The 14,587-nt window shown below is 34.5% G+C and overlaps 2 protein-coding genes across 2 annotated transcripts; one reads left to right on the top strand and one right to left on the bottom strand.

The window, feature by feature from the left end:
- Nucleotides 1-419: 419 nt before the first annotated feature.
- On the top strand, nt 420-6,494 carry LOC123201859 (probable catabolite repression protein creC). Its single transcript, XM_044617425.1, has 11 exons — nt 420-772; nt 1,249-1,563; nt 1,658-1,766; nt 1,855-1,948; nt 2,698-2,785; nt 2,881-2,964; nt 3,924-4,020; nt 4,103-4,190; nt 4,414-4,519; nt 4,612-4,704; nt 5,758-6,494. The coding sequence occupies exons 1-11, from the start codon at nt 602-604 to the stop codon at nt 6,154-6,156; spliced, it is 1,644 nt and encodes a 547-aa protein (XP_044473360.1). The 5' UTR covers nt 420-601; the 3' UTR covers nt 6,157-6,494.
- Nucleotides 6,495-6,895: 401 nt separating this feature from the next.
- Nucleotides 6,896-11,820, bottom strand: LOC123201860 (E3 ubiquitin-protein ligase MARCHF7-like). The gene is made up of 8 exons (XM_044617427.1): nt 11,507-11,820; nt 9,941-10,438; nt 9,188-9,365; nt 8,199-8,493; nt 7,949-8,021; nt 7,789-7,879; nt 7,609-7,688; nt 6,896-7,412 (listed from the first exon to the last, which is right to left on the bottom strand). The coding sequence occupies exons 1-8, from the start codon at nt 11,588-11,590 to the stop codon at nt 7,152-7,154; spliced, it is 1,560 nt and encodes a 519-aa protein (XP_044473362.1). The 5' UTR covers nt 11,591-11,820; the 3' UTR covers nt 6,896-7,151.
- Between the last annotated feature and the right edge of the window lie 2,767 nt (nt 11,821-14,587).

Raw genomic sequence — 14,587 nt, 5'->3', positions numbered from 1 at the left:
GCTGCAGAAGTATCAACAGTTGCATCATCAGTGGATGATCCTTTAGGAGTTGCAGCTGGAAGATCCTTCTCCGGCTTTGCTTTGAAGGCACAAGGCGCCGGCCAAGCATCTGAGGGTTGCCCACAGTTTTGAAGTGTGACATGGTAATTATAGTTGGGTGAATATGGAATTGAATCAGCTTGTCCCCTCTTTGGGCACTAACTGAGTTAATACCATTACCTCATATTAATTTACTAAATTTTAAAAAATATATAATTTTATCATTGATGTTATATCATATTTGTATACTAATAACTATGCCATATTAATGGAAAAATCACAATTTTGACAAAAATATTGAGATCATCTCTCCTTTTCATCACCACCGTCCATTTAGTTGACTTTTATCACTCTAAAGTCAAACCTCTTTTAACCAATCTTAAACGACAGAGACATCAAAGGAGAAACCAACCTCAACGTTCACATAAGCCGCAAACCGTACGATCCAAACCCTCTCTTTGATCCGGTTGCCATTGAAGAAAACCTTCAGCACAAACGCACCAAAAGATCATAAACCATAGTGTCATGATCACATGCTCTCGGTTGTACCGTAAGCGAAAACATGATCAACTCAGCCAACGGTATGATTTCCACATCATCTTCATCGCCCAACGCGCAGTCTCCCGGTCTGAAGACCTATTTTAAAACCCCAGAAGGAAGGTACAAGCTTCACTATGAAAAGACACACCCTTCTGGTCTCCTTCACTACGCTCACGGCAAAACCGTTACTCAGGTGCTTCAATTTTTTCATTTTTCTGGATTTTTATTCAAGAACCCATTGTGTAATATCTTTTTTGGATTCATTTCATTTATACATTTTTGAAATTTTGGGGGTTTGGCTTTACCCATTTGTGAATTTATTGTACGAGCATTGTTTTCTATATCGAGTCTGATTGTTTAGGATTCTCGATGGAGATAATTGGGAATTTTCTGGGTTGTTCTTATTCAATTTTTGAGAACTCTATATGAATAATTTATATGATGGGTTTTTAGATTTACTCATTTGATAAAATTTAGCATGTTTTAGTATTGTCTGTTAGTTATGATTATTTAGGGGTTTACTAAATACTTATTTTCAGGAGTTACTTGTCTTAAAGCATTTCTTCCGATTTAGGGATTTTTATAGTATGGTTTTTGAAAATGAATTTTGGTGATATTAATGGTCAGTCTCGAGTTTTGATTGCATTTGGTTGGATTATTAAATACCAGGTTACTCTTGCTAATCTCAAGGATAAGCCAGCGCCATCAACACCCACAGCCCTACCTTCAAGCTTCAGTGCTAGCAGTGGGGTACGCTCAGCTGCAGCTAGGTTGTTGGGTGCTGGGAATGGAGGTCGTGCACTTGGTTTTGGTGGAGGCAATGGTGGGAGTAAAAGTCTTAGTGGGAGTAGTAGGATTGGTTCATTGGGTGCTTCAAGTTCTAGTAGTACAATGACTAATACAAACTTTGATGGCAAAGGAACTTACTTAATCTTCAATGTAGGGGATACTATCTTTATTAGTGACTTGAACTCCCACGATAAGGTGATTTTTCTTTTTTAATGTTTAGGTTTTTAATGAGCAGTGAGTTTTTTTTGGATTTTCAAATGAAATTTTTGTTGTTTATTGCTGAATGTAGGATCCAATAAAGTCTATTCATTTTAGTAATTCAAATCCTGTGTACCACGCATTTGATCAAGATGCAAAGGATGGCCATGACTTGCTTATTGGCTTGAATTCTGGTGATGGTAATGTCTTCAACTTGAATTTTGAATCTTAAGGTTCATTGGAAGGTTTTAACTTTCCAAATTTATTGCTCTGTGTGTATTGTTGTAGTCTACTCGGTGTCACTGAGACAGCAATTACAGGACATAGGGAAGAAGCTTCTTGGGGCTCAGCACTATAATAAAGATGGCTCTGTTAATAACAGGCAAGACTACTTAATTATAATATATTCAATACAGCTTTTTATATCTTTATACTAAGCGTGATTGTCATGTTTCTCATATATATATATATGTTATATTTTAAGTAGGTGTAATTATTGGGTTCATTGGGTGTTGCACCTATGTTTCTAAAACTTCTTTGTGCTGCCACCTGGTTAGGGAAGATAGTTAGGGTTGACAGTGTTATTGCATTAGCATTTTTGTCCTATATTTTGCAAATTGTTCCTTATTTTGGCATATCATTACTGTCATCTTTTCAAAGTTTTGGTAATTATTATCCTACTGTGGGATGCTTAAAAATATAAGAAAGAGAAAGAAAACATAGTCTTTTTATGAATTTTAAAAAGCTAGTAACTCCATCTATGTTGATGAGTAAATATAAGGATATAATGCAGAGTTCTCTGTGGAAAACAAATAGAAAAATCTTCTAGTTTTTTTTTTTTTTTTTAAGTTTTGCACGATATATATTGGGGAAGGCTTGGTGCATGAAAATTTTTTTTGCAAGATATTTTTGGCTTGCCTCTAACCCTTTCTCAAATTCTTGCATTATCACTTCAACCAGCTTTATTTGGGGTTTGTTTATTCTTGAAGTTAATTCTCTCTTGGCTGGCCTTGGCAATGGTTAAAACAACAGGCTTGTTTCTAATTTTTTTTATGTTACTGTGTCAGATCTTTTAATATTCTGTGCTTGACATTCCCAAAACCAGTTTTATTGATGCTTGTTTTTGAACAGTCGTTGTACAAGTATTGCATGGGTTCCTGGCGGGGATGGTGCTTTTGTTGTTGCTCATGCCGATGGGAATTTGTATGTGTATGAAAAGGCAAGCCACAAATATGAAGAGAAATGTTTTATTCTTACTTTCATATCTCATGGTGCTATGTGTAATGATGTGCTTGTGCTTTAAATATTTTTCAGTGCAAGGATGGTGCTGGTGATTCTTCATTCCCGCTTATTAAAGATCAAACTCAATTTTCTGTTGCTCATGCTCGTTATAGTAAGGTACTGGATTATATGCTATCTAAAGCTAGAACTTTTTTGGATATGGTTTCTGAAGTGTGTTGCTTTTTTCTCATTTTCTTATTAAAAAAATTAGTCCTTGGCATTGCTATCAAATTCAGAAGCAACAGATTATTTCATTATATAATATCTATGTTACAGGCTATTAAAATGTAGCTCAACTTTAATTATTAGGCCCTTTTACATGTTTGCCTCTGGATTCTAGGAAAGTTGCAGGTTTCTTGATGTTGCTAACAGTACTATAATCAAATATTAAATCTTTCTGAGATCTTGACTCTTTCAGTTGGAGTCTTTATTAGTTAATTTTTTTATTGACACGTGGGTAACAATTCGATAATGTCTATTCAGCTTTCAGTCGTCCAGTTTTTGATGTTATCCTATATTTCATAAAGTTTTTTCAGTTTCTTTTTGCCCTTTCTCCCACTATCTCTATCTCTCTGTCACACACACTTTTTTATGTTTGATTATTAAACAAAGCCTAGATATCCATATACTTGTTTATTAGATCCACACCCAGTTAAATGTATCTTTTCAATTGTATCTTCCAAGTACTGTCTCATATGTCTGTCTGTTTGTGCTTTGCTAGACTATTGTTTGGATATTTTTACCATTTTTGCTCTCTATCAGGTCTGACTCTCATACTCAATAACTTGGAACTAATTGGGTTCATTCACAAAGTTGTATTTCAACTGTATGGAACATATTATTAATATGCACATAAAAACATGGGTTTGCCTTAACATATTTAAATTGTCAAGTGGTCTAGAATTTTATTAAGTCCAAGTAAAAGACAATTAGGCTAAGGGTGGGAACCATGTAATTGGGGCATAGCTGAGTACTGGGATTTGATAATTGCTGGTTGTTTAAACTGTTTATTACATATTGTTGATTTTCTGTGGCCTGATCCATGTGCTTGTTTATATTGTGCAATTCTTATGCAGAGCAACCCTATTGCCAGATGGCATATTTGTCAGGGCTCAATTAATAGCATTGCTTTCTCAAGTGATGGTACCTACTTAGCAACTATTGGAAGAGATGGTAAAATCTTGACATCTATTCGTAACATCTTATGCCTCTTGTCTATTAGCCTGTGTGAACGAAAGTTTTTCATCACATATAGGTTATCTACGAGTTTTTGACTATTCAAAAGAACAACTTATATGTGGGGGCAAAAGTTACTATGGTGCTTTATTATGTTGTGCTTGGAGGTAAATATCTATACTTTTTATGGCTCTAGCTTACAGATATTTGTAGAAACTTCTCTTCCAGATATTCTTTTCTCTATGTCAGTTAAATATATTATACAGTTCTTTTGGTCCCATTAGGTTTTTTTTTTTTAAATACCTTTTAAAAGAAGAATTTTGCTTTTCAAGTATTATTATTCCCTCTAAATATAGAAGGTTAATTTTACAACGAAGTCTTACTGAACAGCATGGATGGAAAATACATTCTGACTGGTGGTGAAGATGATCTAGTTCAAGTATGGAGTATGGAAGATCGCAAAGTTGTAGCTTGGGGTGAGGGGCACAATTCTTGGGTAAGATTTTGTCAAATAATTGCTGGTTTTTTATAATCAATGGAAGATGATTAAATCTTCCTTACACAGTTCTTTCTGGATGTTGTTGGCAGGTCAGTGGTGTAGCTTTTGATTCATACTGGTCATCGCCAAATTCAGATGGCACAGGGGAGACTGTCATGTACCGGTTTGGCTCAGTTGGTCAGGTATATGATCAGTAGTTACTGAAAGGTCTGGTAGGAAGAGGATTGTATATGTTATCTATGATGCCTTCATTCATGGTGTTGTCTAATGTGGAAATGTAGCTACTCATTGAATGATTATGCTTCTGAAGTTTCAAACCTGAAATTAACACTTCAATAGTTCAACTTTCTATTCATTGAACTTTGAATGAAAATACATGAAAGAAACTAGGGTTAGCCAGGGTATTAAGTGGAGAATTTTGGCCTTGTATATATTTTGTGTACCAGGGGCTGTTACTCTTTCTGATTTATATGTAACATGATCCTGAAAATCAGAAGACTGAAAGAATAAGATTTGAGACTAAACAGATTTGTTGTTTGGTCTTCAAGTATCTGTTAATATTTGCTGGGCTAAGTTTGGTCTTCAAGTGTCCATCAATAATTACCAGGCTAAGTGGTGATATGTTTGTTGTTGAAAGTAAGGTTCTGAGAATTGACTTGTTGACCTTTGATCAGAGTGAATGTTCATGTTTTATAGATATAACAAATCACAGAAACCTTCCCTGTTGATTATGGTAATAACAGAACATAGAAAGTTTGGCTAAAATAACATAAACCTCCATCGGTGTAATAAGCCATCTTGTAGTTACAGATTTTGAGGACGCTCTGAGTTAGATATATGGTAAAAAAATGATATCAATGAAGATAATGAAATAAGATAATTTTAGTTATTTTTTAAATTAATCCTACATGTCTCGGAGGATGTATGGGTTTTTTCCCTAAACTTTTCATCTTTATGTTATTGCCTCAGACCTGAAGAGGCAGGAGGGGATTCATCTACCTTATTTAGAAATATACAGAAATTCAGTTTATTGGACTTTGCCTCCTCCATCACTAGTATGCTTGACTTCATTTATTTCTACTCTAGAAATTACTTATATGTGAGCTAGACAATGTATATGAGATATATCTTGTTTTTTGCCAACCTAACCATCCTTGGCCTCAAATCACCTCTATGCTTTGAATTCCTCACATTTGATCATTGTTGAAACTTATATGATTATGATTTGTGAGCAGGATACACAGTTGCTTCTGTGGGACCTAGAAATGGATGAGATTGTGGTGCCACTACGCCGAGGCCCTCCTGGAGGTTCCCCTACTTTCAGTACTGGAAGCCAATCATCCCATTGGGACAACGTTTGTCCAGTAGGGACATTGCAACCTGCTCCAAGCATGCGAGATGTCCCTAAGCTTTCTTCGCTGGTTGCTCACCGGGTTCACACTGAACCACTGTCTGGTTTGATATTTACCCAGGAATCTGTTCTTACTGTCTGCCGAGAGGGGCATATAAAAATCTGGATGAGACCTGGGGTTGCTGAAAACCAATCTGGCAACTCTGAAACAGTGTCAAGTACCAGCTCAAAGGAAAAACCGTTATTGTCAAACAAGGTTAGCAGTTCTAGTTACAGGCAATAGCATACTGTTTTCAGATGCAAGTCATATGAAGCTCTTCTTTGTCATGGAGTTGCATTTCTATTTGCCAGCATGGTCGTTCATCTCTTTTCAACCAGTTGGTTTTCTCAGGAGTAGCTTTGTGTGAACATAATCTGGTTGCCGTGAGATTAACCAATTGGTTCCATTGTATATTCAAGGTCAAAAACACCATTGATGGCACTTAAGAGTTTGGAAGAGTTTGGGAGGAAGAAAAAAACTTCCTTTGTAAGTAAAAACGGCTGTTGCTAGGATATATTTAATGACACTGACAGGAATAATGTGAAGTTGCTCCTTAAACAGTTGGATTACTTTGAGGTGCATTCAAGTGATTATTTATTCTGTTGCAAAATGCTTTGTTACAATTACCATATATTTTTTTGTTGAGTACCTTTAAAGATTGCCACCTTAAGATAATATTGGCCTAGCGCACATGGCTAATTGTGTTTTCTGTAACTTTGGGGAAGTTTGTCATTGAATTTGAACTGTAGATTTGTTATGTGTTTTAGACTCCTAGACTTAGGGTGACCTGTTGTTTTAAACCATTAAATGGTGGCTGCAATGGGTTTAAGGGCAATTATTTACTCCTCAGCATGTTGTTGTAAAAACCTCTTGTTTTTATGACTTTCTTCAATATTACAGGGTGGCTCAAATTCATTGCAAAGCTGCTTCATTTACCTTATATAATTCATTACTTGTAAAGTAAAGCTATCTTGACAACCTATTTTACGGAACACATGTTTCATTTTTATTTCTCTTTTCATTAAACTCAAAACTAGTGTTAAAGATTTCACAACACTGCTGAAATCCAGACATACCCAGAAACAACATATGCAAGATCTTGCTTGTGTATATGGTAAATGCATGATATTAAACACTTAAGGAGACTCTGTATATACAAACATGCAACCGACGTTTATACAAATATGATATAGTTTCTAAGCAGCCAGAAGACTTTCATCTTATGCCATTAAATATCTTCAATGTGCCAAGTCAGTCGCCACTGCAGCTTCTGAAACTCTTGGATCCGTTTCGTGGTGAGAATTGGTCTGGATTTGATGGACAGTTGCAGGCAGTTGATCCTGCCGTGTCTCCTCCTCAGTCTGAGGCTGTTGACTTGACCACGTAGCCCATCTTATCCTCCAACTCAAAACCTCACCGAGAAAATAATTGACACACATTGTGATTCCAAATCCAGCAAAAGCGGCAAGCAGAACAGATAGAAGAGCCTGCAAGTGAAGCTATGGATCCCCCACAAACATACAAGACACACAAATCATATATCTACAAGTAGATATTGCATCAATAGTTTGGTAATCCTAAACTCATCATCATTTGTGTTCATTCTTCATTATAGCAAACTGGTTTAATCAACTGTAAATTCTATGTAGAACCACTGAATTCTTACAAATTTATTGTCAGTTAAGAATCTCTTACCAAAGAATAGAAAAGATGAGCAGAGAGAACCACTAGTCCATACTGGATAACAGCATAAATCCAAACATATTTTCTCCGCACTGTGCATACAATGTAAAGGAGCGTCAGGTAGGTACTTGGATATTACTTCTGATAGCCAACTTATGAATTCCTAGATTAGAAATAGAAACTCAACACTACCCATTGTTGTTGACGCCAATGAGGCAAGAAGGCCCAATATGCATGAGAATGGGAGCGAGATAGCAATCGCGCCAGACTTCATTTTCCCAACCTGCTCATATTGTAATATTAGCAGCTGCAATAATTTGAAAAAGCAGGATTTAGAAGTTGCGAAACTTACCAGAAGCTGTTCTAGAAAAACAAAGTAAGCCAGCATGCTGACAAGGACAAGAATGGGAACATCCTGCCAAAACCTGACAAATATGAATTAAGTTATTAATCTTTGGAGAAGACATTTAACAAGAGTAAAAAAAAATAAAACTATTAGCCCACAGCCAGGCCATTTCATTTTTTTTTCTAAAATTATGTTTATGAAGGAATCATGATTTATTATTTCCTAGACATTGCAACCATCAAACATAGTTACTTGCCTGTAACGACGAACCTCTGTTTGCTGAGTTCTACCTCCTTGTAAACTACTGGCCTGGTTTTTAAGTCGTAAAAGGGTAACAGGAAGATTTTGGACTTCTTGCTTGCACACGTCACATATTTTGTTATCTTTAAGGCTAAACCATTTTACAGCACATTCTTGGTGGGCTAATGCAAGTTCACCTTTACAGCTACATTCCATCTTGAGGGTGTCACCACCTTCTCCCAGTTCAATCAAGCATATTCTGCAAACAGCTTCTTCCACAGGAATATCTTCGCCGCCATTATCATGTTCATCTGAACAATAGCACTAAGATAAGGCATAGGTTGGTTATTGCAAATTAAATTTAAAAAAAATGTTGCTACTGAAAACTGAATACGCAAACAAATCCAAGCCCATTAACCAGAGACTTTCAGAGAATCAGTATAGATTAGTCAAAAAAAGATCAATTTCAAAAACTAAAAATATCAGGAAAGCATTAAACTAATATAATTCATTACTCCTGCATAGGGCTGGATTCGAGCCGAGCCGAGTTCATAGGGCTGGATTCTAGCCGAGCCGAGCTAAAACTCGGCTCGGTTCATATATAGCTGGCTCGAGTTCGGGCTCGAGCTCGACCGAGCTCGGGTAAGGCCAGCTCATTTCGGGCTCAAATTTGGCTTGGCTCGTTTTTCGTTATCAAAACGACATCGTTTTAATATATATTGGTCAAAACGACGTCGTTTTGTATTAAAAATTTTAATTTGAAAATCTGACGAGTGGCTCGAGCTCGGCTAAGGCCGGCTCATTTCGGGCTCGACCTGGCTCGACTCGAATCCAGCCCTACTCCTGCATATAATCAGCCCACACAAATCAATTGACTTAGCAAGAAAATTTTCTATTAGTCAAACATGAAACACAAAGCGAAAGATTCTAACTTTAATGCCGGTCTCTTTCATTATTCTTGCTGTGGAGACGAGGACATAAGAGAACTGTGAGAATAAAGTTTACCAGTAACATTTGAAGGATGCATGTTTGATGTTGTTGTGGCAGTACCCTCAGCCATATGTGGAGTGGAAGGAATGACACGAAATACACCACCTAAAGAATCCAACTGTCTTATGCTACCATCTATGATGAGCACAGGTACTGAATGTGAACGATGTATAGGTCGTTGACCTCCCCATTTCTGTAAAGAGGGGAATTAAATGACAAAACCGGGGATAAAATTCAACATGTCAATATATACCTGCATATATTTAAGAAAAGAAAAAAGGGCACATGTATGATAGAAGTAGCTGTTTAATATCAATGCACTGCAAATGCAGAAGGCAAATCTGCACATTATAGATATATAGGAGCCATAACTCAACTCTGGATGATGCAAGATAATACAGGCATATTAATCCCTCACTACAAACAAAATGTGTTGTACAACTGGATTTTGGGGAAGCAGTTTCAATTTAGCTAATCAACTCACCCAGAGATTGAACTGACTACAAATGGTTAATTCAAGACATTTAGAGAAAGAGAATCCTCAGACAAGGATTCACAGCACACCTATATTTGTACAGCAAATTGGAATGAAGGGTATTGGTTGGCTTTCAATAGTACGAAGCATTTCAGTATTATTCTGGAATGCTGTTGTAGTTATTACAGATGTAATATTCACCTATCATCATGCACTACTAGATTGCTTATATGATAAAGATTAGTACTCAATACATGGTAATAATTTTCAGCCAACAGAGGTGTAGTACTTACACCAGCGTTCAAAGCATCAATTGTCTTTCCCCCATGCATAGACTCTGGATTTGAGTGAGAAATCGGGGTTATAGGTAAAGATGACATTCTATTTGTTTTGGGTGTGAAAAGATTTGTAAGGGATAAAGTCCTGAAAATATGAGGCTTCTCTCGAGTTTCCGCATATGAACTTCCCAGGGCAAGGATGCCAGCCTTTTCAATATCTGATGTATAATTCCGAAACTTAAAACTTAGCTTTGGAAGGAGGTTTTTCAAGGTTGACTTACTTTTTGATGAAGAGAGACCTGGGGAATCCCAGATTTTTAATGGACTAGGGCTGGATATGGGAGAAAAATTAACTTTTCTGGGAGTAGGACTTGGCGTTGAGGGCATGTTTATCCTGACAAAGTCCCCTGATGTATCCTCAGGAGTTCTTGGTCCTATCTCTAAAGCGAGATCCTGCTGTATCCCATCTTGAATGGTTGAGGTCACCTCAACTATTTCAGTTGAATTTCCAGCCTGTGAATGGCAAAAGGTCAACCACCAGTTAGCAGTTATACAAAGATAAACCTTCTGTAATGTAACTAATTAATCTTCTCATCATGGAACAACTACAAATGATCATAAATTTCACCATGTCCAACAACTAACAAATAATTAAGAAAACAATTACAGGAGAATGAAGCATTGTTCAATCACATCCAACAGGCATTTATAGGTCAGAGTTCTGCGAGGACAAAGGGATAGGATGTAGATTGAGGTGGCAAGGATAGACATGCAGGAAAAGATTTGGACTGTGTTAACATAAAAGGCAATGCTACCATTGCACAGGTGTATCTTATTTCCTCATATGTATGGTTGTATACTAGTTTTCAGTTTTTGTAATGTTTATATAGGCAATTGTTTATATCAATATACAAAATTAGAAATTAAAACTTGTATGACAAGTCTTTATTAAAATGTTGAAGGCTCTGAAACATGGTTTATTCACAGTGAAGTCAGGATTAGACCCAAAGGGCTTAAAGAGATTCATTTTTTTCAGCCTTGAAATTGAGAGCTGCAAATAAACAAACAACTGATGTGGTTGTTGAATTTACTTCAAAACAGGCTTAGTCAGTCGACTCAGAGAGTTACACATCCCTCTCAGCATTATCAGATTTGGGAGCCCCCAGCTTAAATTCTATAAAGGGTATTGTCTAAATTGTGGAAAGGAGCTAAATTATCTCTGTCTTGCCTGAAATTGAACTTTTTTTTACCTGTTTCATCACCAAATAACAGATGATTCAGGTATGTGAGTAATAAAAGCTCAAACTTTCTTCATCTTATAAACTGTTCACCAAAAAGAAGAAAAAGAATTCTATGTTCTAGGGGGTGCTTTTTCTACATTTATAGCGAAAAATTGAAAACCCGTCAGTAAAAGGGTAAATGGTAATCAAACAGCCAAAAAAAAACAAACAAACAATTCAGGCAAACAAAAAGCTAAACTCACCAATTTGACTACAAAGAGCTATAAAAACTGAAACTAAAAAGTAAAACCGAAGGAAATACTATAGAAAGGGAGTTACGCAAAGACGAAAATTGAAGTACCCTTTGAGCTAGATGATCAGAAGAAACCTTGCGAACTCCTTCATCATCATTCTCCTTTAGAACTGGCTCTTCTTCATTTCCCATATTCGTAAAAAGAAATAATTCCAAAGGCCCAAAAAAACTATGGCTTAAACAACTGTAAATTTCGTAAAAAAGAAACTGAAGCTTCTGAAGAGCAGAGAAGCTGAAGAATTACAAGGAAAGGAAAAGCACAAAGAGAGAGATACGCGGATAAGCTCCAAGTAACAAAGAGGCGGCAAATGACAAACGCAAGAAAGAAAGACAAGGCGAAACTGTCATGTACTTACGGTACGTTTTTGGGTTTCTGTTGTTTTATATTTGTATTATAAAATTTAAGTATTAGTTTTTCTATGTAATTTTATGGATAATTATTATATAATTATATTTTTAATTATTTAATTATATAATTACACATCATTATTTATACATAAAGTTATATATAACATTATTTTTAAAATAAATATTTTATAAGTTACTCATTGATAATAAAATTGTATATCGACTCATATATATATATAAATTAATATTTTGTATCGTATATTAATAAAAAAATTTAATTACTACATGGTTATTTTAAAAAATAATACACCTTAAAATTACAAAAATTTTTAAATATATCTTTATTATGTTATTATTTTTAAAAAAATGTATCAATCTATATTAATAATATATATTATGTCATATAATATATTTATTATATCATATAATTTTTTATACATCTTGGGATACTATTATTTTTTACTTATATTGATTTTAAATAAAAAATAAATAATATTTATTTATATAATAATATATTATTATTACTACCTAAATTAATATTAGCGCATGGCATTACTCAAAAAAATAAAATAAGTTTTGAAATTATTAATTGATTTTATGCTTCTTTATTTAAAAAAAAAAAGAAAGTAATTGGTCTTTATTGGAAGTTTCTGTCATAATTGACTCTCTATTAACCCACTCAGAAAATAGACATCCATTATCTTATAAAATCTTATCAAGTAGTAGTATTCTCAAAAAATGATTCATTCCAAACTTAGCAATAGTAATATAATCATAGCAGCTGAGACAAATTTCCATTGACAAAAAGTTATCAAGAGTAACAAGTAAGACACTATGTTGGCTCAACTTATGTTATCAAGTAATACATTTTTGAATACATAGATAATACGTTATTATTTTTGATATTATTTTATATTTAATTTAAAATTATTTAATTATATTATAATATATTTAAATTATATATAAAAAATATATACATATAATACATAAATGGACTTTCGAGAAATTGTAGAATCATTCTTCCAATTATTTTTGGATAGAAGAGATTAATTCCTCTTTTAATAAGAGCACCGTTGTTTCCTCAATGTGGAGTCTTATTTTTCTTGCGAAGTATCTTATAAAAATTGTTGATTCATTGATAGTTTGTTGAGATGTTTGTCTAGAGTAGAATTTCTACAAGAGCAATATTATGTGTACCCATTTTGAGCACATAAATATATACACACTCATATGTGTCATCATATGATTGGTTATTGTTTTATTCTTAATTCAAAATCATCTAATCACATGATGACACATATAAATGTGTACATATTTGTGTACCCAAAGTAGGTACACATAGTTTTATTGTTTCTATAAAGGCCAAAAGATTTATTCCCACCCAAGGTATACTAAGAACTCAAGTTCTACCCTTCAATTTTTTAAAATTCAAACATCTATATATAAGTAAATTTTTATTAAAAATCTTAGTTAAGGTTAAGGATAAAATCATCGTTTATTGAAAATTAAGGTTTTATCATATTTACCTCTCCAAGTTTAAAAACTCATAATTTCCTCTTAACCTAAATTTTAAAAAGTGATAAATACCATGTAGAGTTTATTCATTTTCTCTTTGACGATGATTTATTGTTTTTAGCCATCGGCCGTCCTCTCTCTTATCTTATCTTTTTCTCTCGATCTCTCTACCTTATCTTTCTGACCATTTTCAATCGAAATAAAGACCAATTGTCTTTGCATGAGAGATGAAGAAATAAGTCTTTTGGCTTTATACAAACTGTGGGCTACTGCATATGATAAGACCCATATGGAGTTTTAAAGTGTTAAATCTAATTTTAATTGGCTACAAAATCAAATTTAAATACTAAAAACCATGGAATGAATGGAAGGTGAAAGATTCAAGGATCAGGCGCCACTCTAATTATAAAATTGACATCAAAGCAAGTCAACCATAAGAAAACCAAAAAGCAAGCAACCAATTTGTTAGCTGGAATGTTCAATGAACCTTCCCCTGTTTTTATATTTTGCAGATGCCCCTTCCCTTCACTTCCCTGCCATTCAAGATTAATTTTCATTAAAAAAAAATTAATGTACTTAAAAAGGACAATATTATTCTGTTGAAGTTGAGAAAAAGTATAAATCAAAGAGCACTTTGAGTGTGTAATATTGAAGGAGGTGATGTCAAATAAAGTTACAAAATCTGTTAAGTAAAGGTACAACCAAGTGCTCTGTCTTTATCTTACAATTTATGAATATATGTATAGTCTGTTGATTAGCAGTAGGACATGGAGGTGACCATTTTTTTTTTTATAACATAAAGATAATTATTTAAATATATAATATAACACAGACAAATGGTATGAACATAATTGGGCTGTCTGTAAGTTAGATGAAAATCCATTCAAGCAGCTAAAGTCTTCATTGGGCTGAAAAAAAGGCCTGGATCATAACAATTTACTTGACTCAATAGGACACATTTCTTGGTAACATACATTCAATAGACTAGACATGAATTGTTAAATTTTTTCTTTTGATTATGGTGGCAAGAGAATTGATGGGTCTGCATACGTTGAACAGTGATGCAAATGCTCACTGTGTGGGTGAAGGTTCGTCTTTCTCTTCCTCTTCCTCTGTTCAGGCATCGCGAGAAATGGGGTTTAGCAATGCTTATGGGGTTTACAGGCACACATTTTTCTCGCTTAAGCAGAAAAAGCTTGTGTATGAGCTTGATTATGAGGAAAATTCCTTTGATTTTGTTTACTCCTGGGATCTAGATAAGGTTTC

The sequence above is a fragment of the Mangifera indica genome, chromosome 18 (genome assembly GCF_011075055.1).
Source record: "Mangifera indica cultivar Alphonso chromosome 18, CATAS_Mindica_2.1, whole genome shotgun sequence".
In the NCBI taxonomy this organism is placed as follows: Eukaryota; Viridiplantae; Streptophyta; class Magnoliopsida; order Sapindales; family Anacardiaceae; genus Mangifera; species Mangifera indica.
Note: the sequence above shows the minus strand (reverse complement) of the source record. Positions and strands in the feature narration are given on the sequence as shown.